The 24,287-nt window shown below is 33.9% G+C and overlaps 1 protein-coding gene across 7 annotated transcripts in view; it reads left to right on the top strand.

Annotated features, from left to right (window-relative positions):
- Nucleotides 1–24,287, top strand: part of Wwp1 (WW domain containing E3 ubiquitin protein ligase 1) — a 106,543-nt gene that overhangs the window by 33,997 nt on the left and 48,259 nt on the right. For 5 of the 7 annotated variants that reach the window (XM_087190553.1, XM_021255968.2, XM_087190554.1 and 2 more), the window contains 6 exons: nt 5,246–5,336; nt 7,286–7,424; nt 8,179–8,303; nt 15,145–15,282; nt 15,377–15,443; nt 17,660–17,844. In XM_087190553.1, the coding sequence (XP_087046679.1) occupies nt 5,267–5,336; nt 7,286–7,424; nt 8,179–8,303; nt 15,145–15,282; nt 15,377–15,443; nt 17,660–17,844 (724 nt within the window). In that variant the 5' untranslated portion in view covers nt 5,246–5,266. The remainder of the gene's footprint in view (nt 1–5,245; nt 5,337–7,285; nt 7,425–8,178; nt 8,304–15,144; nt 15,283–15,376; nt 15,444–17,659; nt 17,845–24,287) is intronic. The other 2 variants (XM_021255969.2, XM_087190556.1) reach the window with 2 other exon arrangements.

Consider the following 24,287-nt stretch of genomic DNA (forward strand, 5'->3'; position numbering starts at 1 on the left):
TTCTGGCTACCTTTAACATAATCTTTGTTTTAATGTTCTGCAGTTTCTTTATATTTATCCTGTTGCTTCTTTATAAAGAAGCTGTATTTCTTGCGATTGAGGATAAATATCTTGTAAGTTTTGAAAACTAAGTCATTTTCTCTCCTAGAATGACCTTTCTCTTTTTTAAAGTGTTTTATTTTACTATATTACAAGTGGATATTAATAAAGAAAAAAGCCATTCTATGACAAAATAATTTTTCATAACAAAAATTATTAGAGAATAACCATGGTAAATAAACTGTATAATGATCTTAAAAGAATATATTTTTATTTGCTCATCTATTTCTCAGCTCATTTCCTAGTAATACTATACCTTTTTTTCATAAAACATTTAAGTATTGCCAAAGTATCTCACATTTTGATAATTTTGAACAATTTCACAATATTCATTATTTTTTGGTCCTTACTCTCACTTTCAGTTTCTCACCCCAGAGAGAGAATGTGATATTTACATGTATGTTTGATTTATTTCACTTAAGAGTATGTTTTCAAGGTACATCCATTTACCTAGAAATGTCTCAAGTCTGTCCTTCTTTATGGCTGAATAGTATTCATTATATTAAAAAACTACATTTTTTTAACCATTCATCAGTTGATGGGCATTTGCATTGTTTCCAAGATTGAGCTATTACATACTGCTGCTATAAACATGGGTATGCATATATAACTATGGTATAATGCTTTTAATTCTTTTGGGAAGATACCCAAAAGGGAAATAGCTAGGTCAAAAGGGACCTCTAATCCTAGTTTGTTGAGGAATCTTGACACTGATTTCCACAGCGGTTACACCAGTCTACATTCCCACCAGCAGTAGAGAAGGGTTCCTTTTTCCCCACAGCCCCGGCAGCATTTGTTATTGGTTGATTTCGTGATAGCAGCCATTCTTTCTGGGGTGAGGTGGAATCTCAGCATTGTTTTAATTTGCGTCTCTCCAAAGACCAGTGATGTTAAACAATTTTTAATGTATTTATTTGCTGTTTCTACTTCTTCATCTGAGAAGTATGTATTCATCTCAGATGCCCATTTTTGGATTGGGTCTTTAAATTTGGGTGGGCTGATTTTTTTCAATTCTTTATGTGTTCTAGATATTAGTCCTTTGTCTGAGGAACTCTGGCTAAAATCTTTTCCCACTCTGTGGGTTGTCTTTTCACTCTATTGGTGACTTCTTTTGCTGTGCAAAAGCAAAAATAAGATGGGGTCCCAGTTGTTCATTATTTGTACTGTTTCCCTTGTGGCCTGGGTTTTGTTCATAAAGTCTTGGCCTACTCCTGTGTCCTCAAGCATTCTACCAATTCTCTCTGCCAGCAAATTTAGTGTTTCTGTTTTAATATTTAGATCTTTGATCTATATTGATTTTAGTTTAGTGCATGGTGAGAGACATGGGTCTAGTTTTAGTCTTCAGCATGTGGAAAGCCAGTTTTTCCAGCACCATTTATTAAAGAGCCTATCTTTCTTCCAGTGAACATATTTGGCTCCTTTGTCAAAGATATGGTGGCTGAGTGTGTTTGTGGTTCTTTCTGTGTCTTCTAGGCTGATCCACAGATCTTCAGGTCTTTTTTTTTTTTTTTTTTGCCAGTACCATGCTGTTTTTATGACAGAAGCTCTGCAGTATAATTTCAAGTCAGGAATTGTGATGCCTCCTGCCTTGCCTTTGTTGCCCATAATTGTTTTTGCTATTCTAGGTCTTTTCTGATTCCAAATGAATTTTAGGAATGATTTCTCTAGTTCTGTGAAGTATGCTAATGGTGCTTTGATTAGGATTGCATTAAATCTGTATAACAGTTTTGGAGTGTAGCCATCTTCATTCACTATGTTGGTTCTTCTACACCCGAGCAAGGGATATTTTTCCATTTTCTGATATCCTCTTTGATCTCCTTTTTCAGAGTACTTTAATTTTCAGTGTGCAGATCTTTTACTTCCTTTGTGAGATTGATTCCTAAATATTTCATTTTTTTCAATGCTATTGTGAAAGGTATTGTTTCACTAATTTCTCTGAGTTTGTTAGTTGTGTACAGGAATGCTATTGATTTTTGAGTGATGACTTTGTATCTGTGGTTATTAAATCTAGAAGTCTTTAGGTGGAATTTTTGAGGTCTTCTATGAAAAGTATCATGTCATCTGAAAATAATGATAATTTAACTTCTTCCTTTCCTATCTTTATTGCTTTTATGTCTTTCTCTTGCCTGATTGCTCTGGCTAATGTTTCTAGAACTATATTGAATAGGAATGGTGATAATGGACATCCTCGTAGAATGACCTTATTTATTTTCTGAGGTTATGATAGAAGTATGTCAGATCTCATTTTGTCTTTCAACTTTTTTAGGGGGAGGGTATTTTCTGTTTATATCAATACTATTTTCAAATTATATGTTAGAAAAATTCAGGTTTGCTGATTGTCTCTTGACTTCTGTCTAATTTTACATCTTTCAGTTATCATACTTTTTAATTTAAAAAATTCTATCTGGTAAAGTAGTTTGTGTAGATACTGTGTCCGCAGGGAAGGAGAATACAACTTCCCCCACACCTTTAGTGTAAGCTACTCATAGTGATTTCCTCCCAGGGTGGACAGAGTGGGGAAAAAAGGGAAAGAGTAATTGTATAGTAGTGGAATCTACCTCAGCTAGATGATCAAGAGCATCTTTAATGGTAATAAGTCATGTCAGTAGCATGTGCCCTTGATGTAATATGATGAGAATGGCACTTTATGTCTGTCATCTTTATCCCCAAAACTAGCAACATCAGTTAACAACAAGAAGAACATCAGACAAATCCTAGTTGAGGGACCTTTTACAAAATATCTGAATAGTACTCTTCCAAGCTATCTGACAAAAAGGAAAGCAGGCTGGGGGTGTAGCTTTGAGGTACAGTGGCTACCTACCATGTGTGAGACTCTGGGTTCTATCCCCAACACTGAAAAACTAAAGAGAAAGGGAAATCTCTGCTAAGAGAAACCTAAGGAAATGTTACATGGTGTTCTTGTTGAGATCCTGGAATAGAACAAGCTCATTAGGTAAAAACTGAGAAAATTTGAATGAGCTGTGGCTTTAGTTAATAATATATTGATATTAGTTCATTTATTATGACAAATGTATCATGCTTAGGTAAGATGTTTAAACAGAGGAGCCAGAAGGAGGAAAAGGGTTAACTCAGTTATAACTAAGTTATAATTAGAGGTAAGTTCTGATGTTTTATTCAACAGATGGTGACTACAGATATTGATAATGTGTAGTTTAGGAAAGCTAGAAGAAAAGATTTTGAATATTTTCACTACAAAGAAGTGATAAACGTTGATATAGATATGCTTACCCTGATTTGAATATTACACATTGTGTACATATATTGAAATATTACATGGTAACCCATATATATGCACAATTTTTATGTGTCAGTTGAACACAAAAACAGTAGAAATTGGGGTTGAGTATTTGAGAACTCTGTATTATCTTCCCAACTTGTCTATAAATCTAAAACTATTTCTAAATTTTAAAATATTTTTTAAAAATTATTCTTATCATTTTTTATAATTGTATTCTTGCTTGGCTGTGTTTTATTTCATGTTAAAACTAGTTTTTAAAAGTTTATATTTCACAATTAATATTTAAAGTCCCTGGAGATCAGAAACTATTTTATTTGTTTCTGCTGACTCTTATGGTGACAGTGTTTCCTTATAAATTTGATGTTTTAAGTTATAGGCTCAGATTTGGTTGCTTTTCTTCTTGGGCTGTCTCAATGGCTTAAGTTGGGGAACTTTTATGATAATATATGCAAATATGCTTCTTTTGTGTTGTTAGAGGTCACCATTCACTTGATCTCACACTTAGTGAGGGTGTCAGCTCCCTTAGCCCAGTGCTTTGTGTCCTGATCCCAGTGCTACCAACATGCAACACATATCCAAGGCAACACTCTGATTTATGTATTTACTTATTTTTGTTAACTGCTCGCCAGTTCTCCTTTATTATTTCAATTCTCTTCAAGTCTTTTGTTTGATTGGTTTTCATTTACTGTTTTTTACTTTTGAGACAGTAACAACTTGAAAAATAGTAAATTTGTTTCAATTTATCCAGGAGCTATTTGCATTAAAGGATAGTCTTTTAAAATACCTAGTAGATTAGACTGCTAGAAATTGAAAACCTTAAATTTTCATTGATTTTTTTTTTTCATATGAACATGACAGCTGATTACCTTCAGGTAGATGTAATTCTTTAGCCTGCTTCTCATCTGCAGAATGAGAGCATTGGCTTGAACAAGGTTACAGAACTGTGAATATGTGTTACCTATAGTCAGTTACTCATGTAACTTTTTTTACACAAACACAAATGTATTCAAACATAATATATGCAACTACAAATAAGTGATAAGAGCATGAGTATTGGGTTCCTGAATTTGAGGAAAGATTCTAAATGGAGCACAGAAAAGACTGCAAATAGAGGGGAAACAATAAATGCTTTTATTAATTTTTCTTCATTTTGCCAAGAACATTTTAGTAGGATAAAAACAGGTAGAATTTCAAGCCTTGAGATATTCATAATAAGGAAGAAAGGTGAAGTAGCTCTGCTTTGTGTTTTATTTAAAAAATAAAAATTGGTGCAGGGGAGTATGGAGCAGAACTTGGAAAAAAAAGTACCTGTACAAAGAAACATTCAGGATTTACTAGGGACATAACTAATATAGTAAATCTAGACTAGATAGATATTATTTTGGAAAAATTTTGATAAAGGACACTGTTGAGACAGCTAATGAAATTAGAATATGGATTAGATTATAGTCGTATACTAGTTAAATTCCTAAATCTATCGTTTTACTTTGATTATTTAAGAGAAATTTTTATTCTTAGGAAATACACACTGTAGTTTTAAAGGACAAAAGCAACATACAGTACTCGTGTGGTTCAAATAATGCATGATAAATATATTATTTATGTATTTATTTATGAATCAACATATAATCCTAGATTCCTAGATTCCTAGAACCCTGGAGTCCTGGATTCCATTTATTTGGTTCATACTGACTTAGATGTGATTTATGGCCATAGTCTTCATTAATATTTCTAACACTGAGTTTTCATTTTAAATGGAGCCTGTGAACTTGCCAACATGATGGGTTGACAGTGTGGATTTTAGTTGTTTTGAATGAACAGTTTTAGTCATCTTAAAAATTATAATCTTTTTTCTAACACATGGAAAAATTATCTCTTTTTTTATAGGTTTAAGCTGAATTTTGGAACATGGCCACTGCTTCACCAAGGTCTGATACTAGTAATAACCACAGTGGAAGGTTGCAGTTACAGGTAACTGGTAAGTGATTTTCACAATTTAATATGTTGATTCTTTTGAAACTTTTAAAAATATCTAATTTCCCAAACTTATTCGTGAGTGATGCTCTGGGCAATACTGACCTTGGACATGTTTTAAATGCACCAGATATTAGTCCCCTTCTCTTTTTCTTTACCTTCCTCTCATTTTGTTAATCAGTTTTTAAAATTAAAAAAAATAATGAAATACACAGTCCTACTTATTTTATAATACCTTGTATAGAAAATATTCCTATTCCTATTTGTAAGAGAGGAAACAGAATCAGAGGGAGTAAGTACTGTTAGTAATGGAGGCTGACGGAAATCTTAGGACTTAAAGTTGTTACGTACGCCTTTGATTAGCTAACAGTGACCTGTGTATTGATTTTTCTTTTATTTTTAAGAATGATCAGATAATGTCATCATTAAGCCCTGTTATTGTGGTTAGGCAGATTACTGCCGATAAACTGAAGTACTCTACCCTACACTCAATTATTTTTAAAATCCTAATTTATTTTTATTATTCACATATGCATTCTTATTTTTATTTCTGTTCTTAGCCTGTATCTGACTAGAAGCCAAAAATAAATATCAGAACAAGTAGGCTGCAGGTGTAAACGGTAGAGTGCTTGCCTAGCAAACCTGAGGCCCTGAATTTGGGTCCCTAACACTTAAATAGAACAAAACAAAACAGAAAGGAATAAGAACAGTGATGGTGGAAAGCAGGAAAACTGTAACAGGAAAAAGTCAAACAGAAGTTTACCTACTGTAATGTGGTAATATATTGTAGTATATCATGTACATAGGCTGAATAGCATGCATAATTAGTAGTATCTGTAATATTTTAGATTTCACATTTTTCAACCAGTAAGGGTCAGAAAGTTTGCAAGATATATAAAAAGCTTACTTGAGGTTGAAAACTGATAGTCTGTTCACAGTTACAATTTTTTAGCTGCTGTGTTTTCTACTATCTAAATTTCACTTTGTAAAAGAAAAATTTAAGGGCCAGGGATTTAGCTCAGTGGTTTAGCTGCCTGCTTTGCAAGCGCAAGGACCTGTGTTCAATTCCCGGTACCAAAAAAATAAAAATCTAAGTCGTGTAATATTTTTGTATTAGTGGTGTGAATGATCTATTCCTGTTGATTTGAAATGTCATCATTATGTAATAATATCTTCTTCACCTGTTCTCTTACATCATTGTCAGATTGTCTTATTTTCATTTTAAAGTACTTAAAAATTTGGAGAAATTGCACACTTTCATTTTATGCACATCTATGCTTTCACTATTCACTATTCTCTATTTTTTAAAATTTGAGTCTCCTTTCCTTTTTCTTTGCACCCATCAAATGCTTGCAAAATCAGAAGTTCATGTTTTAAAATTTTTAAAAAATGTATTAAATTGAATATATTAAAAATGTATTAAATTGAAGGTAATTGAAATTTTTTAGTGTTAAAATTTGCAAATCAAGAATCAAGTGATTCTCTTTAAGTCTTTTATATCTATGATTATGGTTGTCTTCATGCAGATTATATACATTTCTAAGTCTACTACTGGATGTTTTTAGAGAGATTATTGAAAATGAAATTTTTTTGTTTATGTTGTTTTTTAACTGGCTATATAGTTCAGGCTGACCTTGAACTCACCATGTAGCCCAGGTTGACCTCAAACTTGCATTGATCCTTCTTCCTCAGTTTCCAAATGCTAGGATTACAGTTGTGCACCACCATGCCTGGTTGCAAGTGAGATTTTAAAATTAATAATCCCTGCTTTTTTATGTTTTTTGATATTTACTTGGATATAACCCTATAATAGTGAACACCAAAGGAAACTCATTGAAGATACATTGATTGTTCCATAAATGTTGAAACATTTGAAAAGAATAATTGCTTTATTAGTAGGCAATACTATTTTTTGGCTACACATACTCACTAGTGATTATTATTTTTTGTTAGTTTCTAGTGCCAAACTAAAAAGAAAAAAGAACTGGTTTGGAACAGCAATATATACAGAAGTAGGTGTAGATGGAGAAATTAAAAAAACAGCAAAATCCAGTAGTTCTTCTAATCCAAAATGGGATGAACAGTTAACTGTGTAAGTATCTTGTATAAAGGATGCAACATATTAAAAAGAATGTGTGCTTCTTACATTTCATATTTTATAGGATGACTCCAAAGTAAGGATATTTTTCCAGATGAATAGGTGATTTAAAGTATGAAACATTTCTAGTCAATTTCATTTTTTAAAAGAAGCTTAATAATTTTAGCTTTTATTTTATAAACTAAATGACATCTATATAGTCATATTTTATCTGAATATCTTGGTATAGAAATAGAATTACTGATTCTTAATTTTGGCATTTCTAAAATACAGTATGAATTTCTGTATAATAAATGTATTATAACCAATGCCATCAGGTTTCTTTCCATTTATTTATTTATTTACTTATTGAGACAAGATCTCACCATGTAGTCCAGGCTTGCGGTGATCCTCCTGCTTCAGCCTCCCAAGTGCTGGGATTACAGGTGTGCACTACCACACCTGACCATCAGTTTTCTTAAATCTTTAGAAAGTTGATCAAATGGAGTATTGTCACATCTCAGTAAGACTCTTCAGTATATTACTGGTATTTTAGCTTGCCATCTACAAACATTCCTATCTACTTATTAAAGCCCTACTATATTTGAAACTAAATACTCTTTTATTCATAATTCAAAAAATTTACTACTTTGTATAATATAAACTCATTTTTGGTGTTAAAACTTGCTGAAATAAGTGGTTTAAAGGAATTATTACTCATAGTACTGATACATGTTTGTGTATTTTTGTCCCGAATTTGCCTTTACAGAAGTGTGACCCCACAGACTACATTGGAATTTAGAGTTTGGAGTCATCATACTTTAAAAGCAGATGCTTTATTAGGAAGAGCAACTATAGATTTGAAACAAGCTCTGTTAATGCACAATAGAAAATGTAAGTTGTTGTTCTTTTCTTTCTTTTAGATACTTTGTATATACCCTGAAATCCAAAAGTAAAATAATAATAATAATTTTGTACTCATAAGGGAGAACATCAGTTGTTGCTTGTAATTGCCTGTGTTTGTGGCATTATATAATACAGGTGAAATTTATTGGACTTACAAAATGATGTTATTTATCCACATGTACCCTGTTATCAGTCATCGTTAGTCATTTATTACTTATTTACCATGTACTTTAAAATTTGAAAAAAGAACGTACTCCATGTCTGCTCTACTTTACTTGACTAATAAACGATTTTAGTTAGATAAAATAAGTTCTAACTTTAAATTTTCTTTTTTTAATATGTAAGCATTCTGTGTAGCAAATAGTGAAAATATGAAAAGTCACAGAATAGTATAGAAATTATCTGTATCTATTCTTTTTTTTTTTGTATTAAATTCTTTTATTGGTACATTGTAGGTGTACAACACAATTACATTTCTCATTGGGAATTGTACCTTTATATAATGCATCTTGGTTCTTATTTTTTCCCCATTCCTAGCCCTCCCTTCACGCCCTCCACCCTTCCCTATTTACAAAGACTTTATTTCCATTTTTTCCATTTCTCAGCATTTTTTCCTTTCCCTTCTTTCCTTTCCCCTGCCCCTCCCACTACCCCTACCCCTTTGGACCTTTTCTTCCTATTTTACATTATCGATTATTCATTCTAATCATTGGTACATTTTAGGTATACAATATCATGACATTCATCATTGGAAATTTGCACCTTTACATAGTCTCTCTTGGTTTTTATTTTTCACCCTTGCCCAGCCCTCCCTTCAACCCCTCCAGTCCTCCCTATTTACAAAGATTTTGTTCCTAATTTTCCATTTTCTCATATTAATTCCATTCCCTTCTATCCTTTCCCCTAGCCCTCCCACTTCCTTCCCCTTTGCCCCTTTTCTTCCTATTTCACATTACCTGTTATACATTTACTCCTTATTTACACTTTCAGTTTCTCACACCAGAGAAACTATTCGGTATTTACACATCTGTGTCCTATTTATTTCACTTAAGAGTATCACCTCAATGTGCATCCACTTAGCTATAAATGTCTCTAATTTCTCATTTTTTATGGCTGAATAGTACTCCATTTTATAAAAAAGCCACATTTTCTTTATCCAGTCTCCAGTTGATGGGGATTTGGGCTGTTTCCAAGTTTTATCTGTCACAAACTGTGCTGCTATGAACATGAGTGCACATATATCACTGTGGTATGATTCTTTGAATTCTTTGGGGAAGATCCCCAGCAGTGGAATAGCGGGGTCAAATGGGACTTCCAGTCCTAGTTCTTTGAGGTATCTCCATACTGATTTCCACAGTGGTTGCACCAGTCTACACTCCTACCAGCAGTGGAGCAGGGTTCCTCTTTCCCCACAGCCCCGCCAGCATTTGTTATTGGTTGATTTCCTGATAGCAGCCATTCTTTCTGGAGTGAGGTGGAATCTCAGCGTTGTTTTCATTTGCATCTCTCAAATGGCCAGTGATGTTGAACATTTTTTCATGCATTTATTTGCTATTTCTACTTCTTTGTCTGAGAAATGTCTGTTCATTTCAGATGCCCATTTTTGGATTGGGTCTTTGAATTTGGGAGGTCTGATCTTTTTAAGTTCTTTATAGATTCGAGATAGTAGACCTTTGTCTGAGGAAGAGCAGGTGAAGATTTTTTCCCACATTGTGGGTTGTCTCTTCACACTGCTGGTGGTTTCTCTTGCTGTGCAGAAGCTTTTTAATAAGAGATCCCATTCGTTGATTGTTTGTGCTAGTTCATGTGCAACTGAGGTTTTGTTCATAAAATCTTTTCCTACACCGATGTCTTCAAGGGTTCTACTTAACCTCTGTTCCAACTGGTTCAGAGTTTCTATTTTAATATTTAGATCTTTAATCCATTTTGATTTTAGTTTAGTGCATGGTGAGAGATACAGGTCTAGTTTTAATCTTTGGGAAGTTGAAGCCCAGTTTGTCCAGCACCATTTATTAAAGAGGCTATCTTTCCTCCAGTGCAGGTGTTTGGCTCCTTTGTCGAAGATGAGATGGCTGAGTGTGTCTGGCGTTGTTTCTGCATCTTCTAATCTGTTCCACTGGTCCTCAAGTCTGTTTCTTTCTATTCTTTTATTCAAGAATAACCACTGTTAATTTGGTCTCTTGTTTGTAGACATACATATTTTCTTTTGTTTTTGCATCTGTTCATTTATCTTCTAAAATGTTAACAGTATTCTATAAATATGTTTCTATGATATTCAATTTTTCTAGCCTGGGAATTCTTAAGGTATTTTAGGCTACAATGTATTTGTGTACCTCCTGTCACTAAATGCAAAAAAATTGGCTATATATACATGAATTTGTAATTTTGAGGACAAGGTTCAGAGCTTTTATCAAATTCTCAAAATATGTGTTTCATTGAAGATTAAAAAATAGTTCTAGTTTGGAAATTTTAAGAACTGCATATTTCTTCACACCATTATTTAATCTCATATTATCTGAGATTGGGCAGTTTCTAACAGTTCATTGAACCTAATGCTGTTGTCCAAATGTAAATCTTTGTGTTCATCTTATTTAGATATTTTCTCACTAGCTCCAAAAAATAGGTTCGCTATGTTAAGTGCTAAAAATACTAGTGCTTAAAATAAGCTGATATTTTTTAAAGCTCTTTTTGAAAATCTACATGTAACCTAAAAGCCTGCTTTTGGTACAAAATTTGGACATAAGTACGTTCATTATTATGGTTTATACCATTAGTAAGCCACTCAGTTTTATGTAAGTTCAGATTTTTAAAAACACGTTCTCTTGAACCATTGTGAGTTTCTTTGCTATGGCATGATTATTTTTTGGGTCATTCATTTTGTCTTAATATAGAAATAGGGCATTTAAAAGGAAACAGTACCTTGCCTGGGTTGTTATTATTTAACCACACCCCTATGTTGGCTGTTTAGATTGTTTCTAATTCTGTTACATTAGACTGCACTGAACTTCTGTGTTAAAATTAATTACCCTCCATATAAAGATTTTGCCATGATGGTCATCTAGGAATGCTGCAAAAGTCAATACACTTTGAGATGAAATCCTCATTAATATGATAAGCTTACAGTTATTAAGATTTAATTGATCAGAATATGCTTGGAAGAAAAATACTTCATAAACATTTATATAGTGAGGAGGGCCTCAGAAATTGCAGTGATAGCATCTTACGAACCATGGGTACTCAGTAATTTTATTTTAATTACTGAAAGATACATTAATTTGCTGGAGCCGCCATAACAAAATACCACAGACTAGATTCCTTAGACAACTGAAGGTTATTTTCTCTTCAGGAAGCTAGAAGTCTGTGATCAGTGTGTGGGTGGGATTAGTTTCTTCTGAGGCGCCTTTTCCATGCCAGCAGCCATCTTTCCCTTTTGCCCTCACATGGTCTCTTGCCTGTGCATTTCTGTGCATGAGTCTATATCTAAATTTCCTCTCTTTGTATGGACTCCAGTCATTTTTATTAGGGCCTACTCTAATGACATTATTTTAACTTAATTACCGCTTTAGAGATCCTGTCTCCAAATAGTTACATTTTGAAGAACTGGGGGTTAAGACTTCAATGTGTGAATTTGGGATGGGGTACAGTTAAACCTTATGATAAAATCATAATGCTTTAAAAGCAAGAAACCTATGTATTAGTCCCAGTCACTTGTTTTATTGATGAAATAACTTCATTTAAGCAACTTGCTGAACAGAAGAACATAAGGAATTGCAAGACCGTGACTAGAATATAACTTTCCCATTCTTAGCTATTGACTTGATTAGAATTAATATAAAATTACTGTGGTTTTTAGATAACTTAGAGGCAGTTTAAAAATACATTTATGGGGCGGGGGATTTAGCTCAGTGGTTCTGCCGCCTACCTTGCAAGTGCAAGGTCCTGAGTTCAATCCCTGGTACCAAAAAAAAAATACATTTATGAATGATGATAAAAATTACTGATGGCCTTTGGTGTAACTTACTGATTTTGTACTTGAACTCTGGGTTTTGGCCTTCAGTTAAATAAGCTTTAAATTTGGAGTGTTTGTTTTCAAAAACTGCTAATACTAAAATAGATAACTGAAGAAAATCATGACAACCTGTGTTAGTAAAGTTACCACAAACATGCCCTATCCTCCTCCTTAAATCAGAAATCACCAGTCTAGAGGAAAAAGAATATTGATGAAAATGGTATTATATTTTTGAGATGTGCTGTATCCAGATGTTTGATAATCAGTACTTTGAATTAATAGAATGGATATATTTACATAGAAGGTTCCAGAGGAGAGATGTTCCATAGTATGTCTGTGTTCCTCACCTATTTGTAGAGACTAACTTTTTAAGAGATGAAGTGAGAAAGGAGTCTCCTGAGAGGAAAGAATGGCTGTGTGGGTTTTGTGACAATAAAAGAAGAGAAAAGTGAAAGCCAATATACTTCTTAAAGTGGAACACTGAATCTAGTATGCCCAAAAAGTTCCTGTATGGTTTTTGACAAGAGATTCAGAGTTTGTAGCATGGATAGACAGGATAAAGTCTTTGAAGGCTGATTACAATATAGATAAGGGGACTGGAACCAGAAGATATTTTTGTAGGGGCCATGATATCCTAGGGTAAGGACATGGTTTGGTCATAGTGGAGAAGGAATTTTAGGAAGTTGAGGTGCTATTTATTTATTTAGTTGGTTGGTTGATTGGTTTTTTTGAGACAGGATCTTGCTATGTAGTTCAGGCTAGCCTTGAACTCATTATGTTGACTGTCCAGTACCAAATCAAGTATGAGCTAAAAAATTCCAAAATGTACACCTAAGTACTATTTGCCATTGAATAAAATTAATACCTGAAAAGCAGAGAGAGAATGGCTGCAAGTTTCTGAACACTAATGAAAAACATGACTTCAGAACCATATTACTCCAAACAAAGTAGCAAAGAAGAAATCATGCCTGGACATATTGTTAGTGAAATGTGTAACACCAAAGACAAACATTCAGCATCAATGGAGAAAAACAAGCATTTGCAAAGACTTATAGATTAAAACTGCAGAATTAGCAGTTATAGGAGAAGATAGTGAAAAATTTCTTCAAAGAGTTGGGAGATCATTATCAATATGAAATTGCATGTTTATCAAACCTTGTTTTTGTAGGTGAGAATGCACACAATTATAGGTAAATGGAAATGAGAATTTACCAAGAGATCCACACTGAGAGACTTTAGAAGGACATTCTTTAGTCTGTTCAAATAGCTAAATGCATATTTTAGGAAAGAAAGCCAAATCTCCAAATCCCAGATACACTAAATGGCAAGAAGGCAAGATTGAAATAAAATGTTGGTTAATATAGTATAATAATCTTCAGATGCAGAATATTAAAGAAAGTTGAAATTCATCCTCTTGTGGTTTGGTTTTGTGTGTGTATGTGCTTTCGTATTTCCCCTAGTTTCTTTATTATTGTTCTTCACATGGGGTAGAAATGAGGTTTATGATGTTATAAATAGTTGGAGTATAGAGTAGGAGTTCTATAAGGTCTTCTTTTATTGTATGATTCTTAAGGATTTTTTTAGACAGTTCCTGTCCATTGATTAGTAGTTCTAGATTTTTGTCTTGTCTTTTTGTGTACTTGGATAATCAGTCAGTGTGTTTATGTTGGACATTTGGGTCAGAAGTGTAAATTGGGAAGAGGAGGTTAAGTTGCTACATACACAGGAAGCATCAAAGTCAGGGGACTTAATGATGTGAAATGTTCCATGATTTCAAAAGCTGAGAACTACTGAATATCAGATTGAATTAATTGGCTCCATTTTGAATAATAAAGTGGTCGCTGATAAGTTTTAAAATTTTGAATTATGTAAAATTGTAAATTGATGGATTATAGTTGTGTATATTTATAAAGTGATATGCTTTATAATAAAGTTAAAATAATTGAATCTGGTGAATTAACATCTGTCACCTCAAAATGATTTTTTCCAGTGAGAAGATTTGAAATTTACACTCAGTGATTTTAAAATTACAGTATATTATTTACTATATCCACCATGCGGTGCAATATATTTTGAAAGGAAAACTTAGTTCTCCTATCTAATTATATGACATCCAAATGTCATCTTCTCATTCTTCTCACTTCATTAATAACCTAATATGTATTCTGTGGGATAGAAGTTGAAGAAAAATGACATTGAATAGAAACTAGATTTTCCAGTAATGGAGAAGTATTTAGCTTTATATAATAACAAGGGGAAAACTCTTGACACAATACATAGTATTTATTGAGCACTATATGTCATATATGGTGCTAGAGTTGTCTGCCTGGTTTTCATTAAATCCTTAGGACTGTCCCTTTAGTTGAAGCCCTTGATCTCCATTGTAATGAAACATATGAGGGTTAAAGAAATTTAGATAAAGTACAGTTGTAAGTAGCACAGCTGGAATTTGTAACCAAACTGCCTGACTTTCATACAGAAATTGTGCTTCAACTACAAGGATTCTCTGTGGGACTTTGGGCTAAAGAGCATGTTAATTGTTGCAGTTATTATTTAGATATATATTCTCTGAAGCTTATACTGTGCAAAAAACAATTAAAGATATTGAAATCATAGGGTGGAGAAAAGGAGTTGCTTAAGTAGGCATGAAAGGGATCAATGTTGTAATATAGAAGGGCCTACCATGTTAAATATTTAAAGAATTTCTTCCAAGTGTAGCTGTCAAGTACTGAATTAGAGTAACTCTTGAAATATAGTTTTGATTTCTAGAGAATATTCTATATGGCAAAAGCTGTTAAATTAGGATATTCTCTTTTCTAGTGGAAAGAGTAAAAGAACAATTAAAACTTTCCTTGGAAAACAAGAACGGCATAGTGCAAACTGGTGAATTGACAGTTGTGCTTGATGGATTGGTGATTGAGCAAGAAAATCTATCAAACTGCACCTCATCTCCAACCAGTAAGCTTAAGTTTATGTGTTTTTAAGATTTTAAGAAAAAATCAACAGAAAGTATATAAAAATATAGTTTCTTTCTCTCTTTCTTATTGTTCAGTAGAAATACAGCAAAATGGTGATGCCTTACATGAAAATGGAGAGCCTTTGGCAAGGACAACTACCAGGTAAAATATTTTATTTTAGTATTTGTGGCAACATGATGTAGCATTTCCCATGTATGAGGCTTCAAAGATTAACTGTAGCTTAGCATTTGCCACAGAATTAAAAATTTTCTGTGTGTTTTTGTTGTTTCTTGAATTCTTATGAAAGTAATCTTAAAATAATGGCGGTTTTTTAGTTATACCGTAAGTTGTTAGTTGTTTAAAGTGTTCATTTTATTAGACTTTAGTGTATTCATATGTTGTCACTACTTTCTGATTTCAGAACATTCTTATTACCGCCCCCCCCCCCCCCCCAAGAAACTGTCTCCAGCAGCAGTCCCTCCTCGTTCCTTTCTTCTCTCAGCTTTGGCATTTCATAATCTACTTTTGATTTCTGTAGATTTGCATTTCCTGGCTATTTCCTGTAAACAGACTCATACAATGTGTGAACTTTGTGATTACCTCTTTCACCTAGCATAATGTTTCAGGGTTTATTGATGGTATCACATGTGTGAATGTTTCTTTATTGAATGTCTTTTTTTTTTTTTTTGGCACTGGAGATTGAACTCAGGACCTTGTACTTGTGAGGCAAGCGGCAGAACCACTGAGCTAAATCCCTGGCCCTGTTGAATGTCTTTTTAAAATTTGTATTTGCATGTCTTATCAGTACATAGTGTCAGATACTATGAAATAATCTTATTGCTGTCTAAAATAGCATTATCTGTAGATCATGAAGAGATAAATGTTCTATATATTGTGGTTTTATTTAAAAAAAAAAAATCTAGGGCCAGGGATTTAGCTCAGTGGTTCCGCCGCCTGCCTCCCAAGTGCAAGGACCCAAGTTTGATCCCCGGTACCAAAAAAAAAAAGGGAAAAAAAAAATTACCATTTTTTTTAACTCCCTGATGCTCACATTTCATGACAATTAATAGAGGCTCTATATTTCAAATATGGTGGAATTAAAACCTGAAAATATAAAAATATATTGCTGTGAAATTGATGTGAGATATTTGAAAAAACAAGATATATGACCTTTATTAATCTACAGTTATTAATAGTGTCACTGTTAAATTGCCATTAAATAATTCTTATCAAAGCATTTGAAAAGGTAAGTATACTTTCAGAATGTATATATGCCTTTAAATATATTTAGTGTCCATATTATAATTTATTTTGAGAAAATTAATGACTGAAAGGACACAACAGTTAACACTGATTAAAATGCATTAGTATGTGAAATGTGTCTTCTTTTTATATCTTTTTTTTGGTACGAGGGATCAAACTTGACCTTGCGCGTATCTGTTTTTATATTGTAAAACAAGGAATTTGAAGAGAAATAATCTCAGAGACATAGGGTGGGGACGGGGTTAATTTTTCCAGAGCTTTCTGGGATGTGGTAAGAAATTTAGAATTTTATTTCCCTCACAAGTATAGTGGATTTTAAGCAGGAAAAGGACATGACATGATTTATGTTTTTTTTAAAAATTAAGTACTTAGAGTTGGGGCCGGGCATTTAGCTCAGAGGTGCTGTTGCCTGCCTTGAAAGCACAAGGTTCTGAGTTCGATCCCCGGTACCAAAAAAAAAAAATACTCAGAGTGCTCTGTAGATACGGGGTGTCCTCTATATTTGGAAAAACTTTCTTGGTCACTTCCATGATACTGTCCAACATTTATTCACTGCCAGCAGGACTTAAAATGTCTGATTTTGTAGTTTGTTTTTATTTACTTGCAGTTAATTTATGGACTATAAATTCTTACAATTTGGGGGTATAACAGCTTTTTCTTATCATGTACTCACAATTTTAGTGACTAATACCTGATTTTAAATCAATATTTGCAGGTGTTTTCACCTTTTTGCAGTATTTGATAAAATTATAAGTTTAGAATTGGTTTTTGTAAGTTTCAAGGAAAATCATGAGCTTTTTGCAGTTGCTTTTGGAGTATTTAAAATGGATTAATAGACTTAAGTAAACTGTACAATTTGAATATTATTTTGAGAGCCTGAATTGATTGGGACTCAATATATTTGAATATCAGTATTTTTTCGTCTGCCATTATGGATACACTTAGAACTAAGAGTAGTTTAAACAGACTTAATAGAAGCAAGCATATCTTTGTTTATATTACTCTTTATACCTAGCTCTTTAATGTAAGAAAATAAAATATTTATAAAAATGTAGATGAAAAGCTGTTTAATTGTTCTTAAGTCACTGAAGTAAGACACTTTTTTCTTTTTAAAGGTTGGCCGTTGAAGGTACTAATGGAGTAGATAATCATGTACCTACAAATACTGTAGTCCAAAACACATGCCATTCGTATATAGTTAATGGAGACAGTGCACCTTCACCTCCATCTCAGGTTGCTGCCAGACCCAAAAATACACCAGCTCCAAAATCACTCTCATCTGAGCCTACCAGTGACACCAGTAAGCACGGCTACTTATGAAACATTGTCTAAATGAAAACCAAATTAAGTTTTGTGTCTGTGCCTGTACTCCTTTATTGTGCAATCTTCTATTCTGTGATAAGAGTTTTAAAGTTTCAATGGCTAAATTTTTTCTAAATTTGAAATTTTCTAGATTATGTACTTAGGAAGACATTCCAAAAATAAGTTAACTGATCACAATGAATTTCACAGTGAATAAGTGAGTGTGTATATGGTCGCTAAATTCTTTGGTTTTGTGCCACAAAATACTATTTAATTCATGAAATGAAATGAGTTTCTCTTTTTGGTATCGGGGATTGAACTCAGGACCTTGCACTTTCGAGGCACGTGGTGGAACCACTGAGATGAATCCCTGGCCCAAATGAAATGAATTTCTGAAAGAACTTTAGTGAATTCCTTGGTTTGTTAGAATTAGTAATGAATGATTCTTTTTGTTTTATTGCCTTGGTATCTGACTTGGGAGAAAAGTGAATGATGATTTGATATAGCTATCAGAAAGTTTTATTTCTGAAAAGTAAAAATTACTCTATAATAGAATGCCTAAGGATTATTGTCTTTATAATCGTGTTAACTGAAGCACAGCAAGGTCACAGCTAGGAAGTAGAAAAGGTATAATTGACATCCAGCTTTGTGACTCCCTGCCGTGTACTGTTTTCTTACTCACTTTTTTCTTTTTTTTTTTGGTACTGGGGATAGAACTCGGGTCCTTGTGCTTGCAAGGCAAGCGATGGAACCACTGAGCTAAATCCCCAGCCCTGTTCACTTTGATGTATGTGGTTTGTATATAATGTTTCAAAGGGGTAATGCTAATTTTATGTACTATTAATTGGCTTCAATGATACTTCCTCTACCTTTTCACTTCTTCTGTCTATTGTTGGAGTCATCTGACAAAACAATCCAATAGTCATCATTCCGATGACTGGTTTACAAAAGCTTCCGGAACCTACTCTGTTAGTAGCAACCACTTAACTGATGTGTTTCTGTATGATTGCCCATTCCTTACTAGGAGGATGAATTCAGGTATCTTTTTAAGGAATGAATAGTCCCTGTCCTTTTAAGATGATGGTACAAAGTGATACTCTTTTTCTTAAAGTAAGGACTTTAAAATCAGTTGTTGTTGGAGCTTTGGGGATGAGACTAGGGCAGTATATAATCTGTGTATAACATATAATTTCTTTAATGTCTGGTCTGCTGCTGTGGTTAAATGTGATTTGTTCCTCAAAGGTTCATATGTTGGAACCCCTGAGTTGCCCCCCAGTTTCCGGTCTTGAAATCTGATCTCAGCTAAGCATGGTGGTATGTGCCTATAATCCCAGTACGCAAGAGGCTAAGGCAGGAGGATCTCTGAAAGTTTGAGGCCAGCCTGGGCAACATAGTGGGCTCAAGGCCAGCCTGAACTACATGGTGAGACCCTGACTCAAAAAACAAAACAAAAAAACAAAAACAAAAGAGAAAATAAATTTAATCTCTTGCTCTTACACATGTTCCATCATTCACCATGAGACAAGGTTTTGCTGTGTAGCCCTGTCTAGCATTGGTATATATCCTAGATTCACCTCAAACTTACAATCCTCCTGCCTCAGCCTCCTGGGTGCTGGGATTACAGGCTCATGCTACCACAGCTGGTTTTTTCTTACCTTTTGTTTCTGAAGAATTATAAATATAAATTGTGCTGCTATAAGCATGAATATATAAGTATCACTGTAATATGATGTCTTTAACTCTTGGAAAGATAACCAGACAAGGAATAGCTGGGTCAAATGGAATTTCTATTTTTAGTAGTAGTAGTAAAAGTATTTTTCTGAGGACTCTCCATATTGATTTCCATAGTGGTTGTACTAGCTTACATTCTCACCAGTAGTGTGGAAGGGTTCTTTTTTCTCTGAAGCCTTGCTGGCATTTTTTTTTTTTTTTTTGGTACCAGGGATCAAACTCAGGACCTCGCGCTTTCGAGGCAGGCGGCAACATTGCTGGGCTAAATCTCCGTTATTTGATAATAGGGCTAAAGCCCTCTTATTTGATTTCTTAATGTTAGCCATTCTTGCTGGTGTAAGGTAGAATCTCAATGTTTTAATTTGCATTTCTGTAATGTCCAGAGATGTTGAACATTTTTCCATGTAGATATGGACCATTTGTACTTCTTCTTCTGAGACATGTCCATTCATTTCAGTTGCCCATTCTTACTCTACTTTATTTGAAAGAACTGTTAGAATGACAACAGCTGCTTGGTGCTGTGAGATGGGCATATCTTAAAGTCCATGAGAAGCTGTGTGTGGTGGCACACACAATCCTAACACCTGAGAGCTGGGAGCGGGAGGATCATGGGTTCAGTTCCAGCCTGGGCTGTGTGGAAAAACCTGTCACCCCACACCCACTGCCCAAAAATATCTATGAGAAATTTCTCAAAATTAAATGTGAGATTAGGGAGATGTGTCTTATAACCCAAAAGTCATAATAGCTGAAAATGAGGTTTGGGATGCATTTTATTAAAGAAGTCAAGCCAGGTCTAGTGGTGTACATATGTAGTCCCAGCTATTCAGGAGACTGAGGCATGAGGTTTGCTTAAGTTTGGGGCCAGCTTGAGCAACATGCCAAGACCCTGTTCCTTTGAAGAGAAAAAGTCAAAGGATATGTGTGGTCTTATGGCTATGGGATATGGTCTTATATTTGTGGAGAAAGAGGTGAGATATTTTGCATAAGCTTCTATCATACCTATCACATAATATTTTATTTACTTACATATGAATCTCCATAATCCTTCATGATCTATGTGCTTATGGCCCTGTTCTTTTTCTTTTCCATTTTCTTTCACTTCCTTCCCTTCTCTTTCCTTTTGAGTGTGTGTGTGTGTGTATGTGTATAAGTTTGTTCAATCATTCTTATATCCATTTGTCAACAGAAACATGTTTTGCATAAATATTGCACACTGGATGCTGCCAGGTGTCTTGGTATATGAATTATTAGTTTCTCAACCTCAGTGTTATTGACATTTTGGGTCGTTCTTTATCTTAGGGGGCTATTCTGTGCTTTGTAGAATGTTTAGGAGTATTTCAGACCAGGAGGTGCCAGGAACATCTCCTTCCACTTAGTCATGAAAAGCAGTTCTCTAGGCATTACTAAATGTCTCTGGAGGGGCAGAGTCTCCCCTACTTGAGAACCACAGATGTGTATGAACAATAAACCCTTTGATTAAAGGTAAGTATGTGGCACCTTGACAGAGTTCTGACAATATTGGATAACAAACGCATTGAATTATTGAAAGAAAGTAATTGGTCTCAGCTAGTTTTTTTATATTTGAAAGATTTTATATTTTAGAACAGTTGTCGATTTCCTGAAAAATTATACAGATAGTACAAGATTCTCATGAGCTTCTCTTAACCCATTCAGAATTTCCCATTGTCAGCATTTTGCATTACTTTGGTACAACTAACGAACCATTATTGATAAATTATTGTCCCTAGTTTTCATTAAGTCCGTCTCTTCATGTTGTACGGGTTCTGAGAAATGCCTGTTATCATGTACATACCATGATAGTATTATACTGGTAGTTTGACTGGTCCAGAATTTCCGTGCTTTATCTATTCATCTCTTCCCCTGAGGCCTTAGAAACCACTGATCTTTTTATTGTCTCCATAGTTTTGCCATTCCCAAAATGTCAGATAGTTGGAATTATAATACAATATATAGTTTTTTCAGATTGATTCTTTTTGCTTAATAGTGTGCATTTAAGATTCCTCCATGTATCTTGCGGGTTGATAACTGCTGTATGATTTTTTTGTTGTTGTTGTTGTTTCTGGGGATCGAACTCGGGTCCTTGCACTTGCGAGGCAGGCGACAGAACCACTGAGCTAAATCCCCAGCCCTAGCCCGATATCTGCTGTATGGATGAACCACACAATTTGTTTATCCATTCATTTGTTGAAACATCATGGTTGCTTCATTTCAGAACATTCCAGAATAAAGCTGCTCTACACATTTGTGTGCAGGCGTTTGTGTGGACGTGAGTTTTCACCTCATTTGGATTGAGGAGTGAATTGGTGGATTATATAAGAGTTTAGTTTTGTAAAAAAAAAACCTGCCAAGCTGTCTTCCAAGGCAACAGTATTGTTTCACATTTCCACCAGTAAGGAATGAAAGTTTCTGTGCTCTGTATTCTTACCAACATTCATGTTCTAAAGAAAGTTAAATTATTTTTTTGATTTATATTTATCTGATGATCAATGACACAAGCATTTTTAATGTATCTGTCGGCCATTTGAATGCATGTTTCAGAAATGTCTATTTAGTTCTATTATGAATATTTTATTTTTTTAATTGGTCTTTATTCAGTTTGCCAATACTCATTTTTAATTTTTTTTTTACATTTTTTTTTTCTTTTCCGGTACCAGAGATCAAACTCAGGAGCTTGCACTTGCTAGGCAAGCACGGAGCCACTGAGCTACATCCCTGGCCCCTAGTTATTTTTGTTTTCTAACAATATCAAATCTTTCACACATTGATGTTTTATATCTTTATTCATTATCTCTTAGAAATGCATTTAGTTTTCTTCAGCTAGATCTTGAATGTAATCTTGATATTGAACTTGTGTCTGGTCATTTTGCTGAAATGCTTAAGTTCCAAGTGATTGGTTCTAATGGTTTTACAATTGTTTCTTCACAGTACTCACCCCTCCCAGTAGAATTCTAAGGTTATTTATTACTATTCTTTATGTCCTTGGTTGCTACTTTGGCATGTCCAGTTGTATTTGCTGTAAGTTTTCATTATCATTAATTCCCCTAAAGTTTGTAATTTCATTTTTATTTCTTCAGCTCAGTAATTTTATTTTATTGTATTTTATTTTGTCCTCTAAGCTGGGAAAATTGCCTTTTTTTTTTTTTTTTTTTTTGATAATACTAGAGATTGAGCCCCAGGGCCTTTGTAATCAATTACATCCTCAGCCCTTTTTTTTTCTTGACTTTTCTCTTTTCTTTTTTTAATTTGAGACAGGGTCTCACTAAGTCACTAAATTTAGACTGGGCTCAAACTTTCAATCCACCTGTCTCAACCTCCCAGAGTGCTAGGGTTACAGGCAAATTATCATTTTAATGAACATATAAGAATCGGTTTTCTGACCTATAAAATGTGAATAATGCTGGTGTCTACATCAGAACATTGTATTGTGAGGAGTAAATAAGATAATCTAAAAAGTATGGAACAGGTTGCCAGACTTTTAACAAATATTTCAATAAGTTACATTTTATTTTGCTTTTAGCTTTATTGAATTATAGTCAGAATATACCCACCTGATTGTACAACGGGAAATCTGAATTCTTTTTTTTTTCCCCCATTAAGTTTATTGGTACATTTTAGGTATAAAATACAGTTACATTCATCATTGGGATCTTGTACCATTACATGAGTATCTTGGTTCTTATTTTTTTCCCCTTCCCCTGCCCTCCCTCCCTCCCCCACCCTTCCCTTTTTGCAAAGACTTTGTTTCCATTTTTTTCCTTTTCTCATATTTTTTCTTTTCCCTTTTTTCCTTTCCCCTACCCTTCCCACTTCCCCTGCTCCTATAGACCTTTTCTTCCTATTACACAATATCAATTATACATTTTTTAAATTACAATATCAAAATCTAGGGGACATTATCACAGATTTTACAGAATTTAAAAGGATATAGAATGTATATAACAAAAATCTTTTTTGAAATAAATTTGACAACTTCTAAGAAGTACCTTGGAAGACAAATTAATGAAACTGACTCTGGAGGAAATATAAAATTTGAATAGCACCTATTAAAGAAAGTATATTCCTAGCTTGAAAACCTACCTATATGACAATAGGCTCATATACATTTTAACGGATACATTATATCAAACATTTAAAGCAGAAAAACGAAGGAACACTTCTCCCCTCATTTTAGAAAATCAACACTGTACTAATCCTAAAACTGGATAAAGATAATAGAAGAAAAAAGTATGAACATAGATAGAAATTTGGTTAACAAAACAAACTATTAGAAGTCAGATCTGGCAGGATGTAGACAGTGGTTTTATTACAGGGATGGCAGTGTTGGTTCAGCATTGGAAGATCCACCTCCAAAAGTCATCATTTTAACAGAGGAAAGGAAAAAGCCATATATGATCCTGTCACTAGTTGGAGAAAAAGTATTGGATTAAATTCTAGAGCTGTTCATGGTAAAAGCTATCAGGAGACTAGAAGTAGAACAGAACCTTCTCAGCAAATTAAAGACATATACTCCATACTTCCAACAAAAACACCTTATATGAATGGAGAAGATACAATGCTTTCTTCTTAAGGTGGGGAACAAGGGAAGATATGCTTACTCTTTATCTGTCCATTAAACTTTGAAACGTAGGCCACACCAAAATAGTCTGGCAATAAAATGACACAATTAGGATAGGATTGGGAAGGTAGAAG

The sequence above is a fragment of the Heterocephalus glaber genome, unplaced genomic scaffold (assembly GCF_053883595.1).
Source record: "Heterocephalus glaber isolate CG9 unplaced genomic scaffold, H.glaber_assembly_v1.0 deba00001553, whole genome shotgun sequence".
NCBI classification, from domain to species: domain Eukaryota; kingdom Metazoa; phylum Chordata; class Mammalia; order Rodentia; family Bathyergidae; genus Heterocephalus; species Heterocephalus glaber.